Raw genomic sequence first — 403 nt, 5'->3', positions numbered from 1 at the left:
GTGGCCATCCACGACCCGCCTGGTGGCAGGGACGTGGAGCTGGGCCAAGGGCACCGGGGGGGGGATGCTGGTACTCCATGTGCTGCTGTGGGGGAGGTGTTTCCACCCGGGTGGCACCGATTCAGCTGCGTTCCCACGGGAAGGCAGGAAGCAGGGTGATGTACACAGGCTGCTCTGAACTGCCATCCCTCTCTCCCTGCTGCAGGAGTCTTCGTGCTCAACTTGGTGTGCCGCGACGCCCGGCTCAAAGAGTCTGTCCTGGCCACCCTCAGGGCGGTCTTCCCGCTGCTCTACGTGCGCCGCATTGAAGGGGAGGTCAATGAGATCCTCTTCTGCCAGCCCAGCCCCGAGGGCCGGCGGGACCCCACAGAGCTGGGGGCACGTGCCCAGGCGCTGGAGGGGG

The 403-nt window shown here is 67.0% G+C and overlaps 1 protein-coding gene across 1 annotated transcript in view; it reads left to right on the top strand.

The window, feature by feature from the left end:
• METTL13 (methyltransferase like 13) overlaps window positions 1-403 on the top strand; it is a gene marked incomplete at its 5' end in the record, with an annotated part of 2,645 nt that overhangs the window by 2,009 nt on the left and 233 nt on the right. Inside the window, one exon of the mRNA XM_010139426.1 lies at window positions 206-401. Coding sequence (XP_010137728.1) covers window positions 206-401 — 196 coding nt within the window. The remainder of the gene's footprint in view (window positions 1-205; window positions 402-403) is intronic.

Source organism: Buceros rhinoceros, unplaced genomic scaffold (assembly GCF_000710305.1).
Source record: "Buceros rhinoceros silvestris isolate BGI_N320 unplaced genomic scaffold, ASM71030v1 scaffold23727, whole genome shotgun sequence".
Lineage (NCBI taxonomy): Eukaryota > Metazoa > Chordata > Aves > Bucerotiformes > Bucerotidae > Buceros > Buceros rhinoceros.
This window is presented reverse-complemented; position numbering and strand designations above follow the sequence as displayed.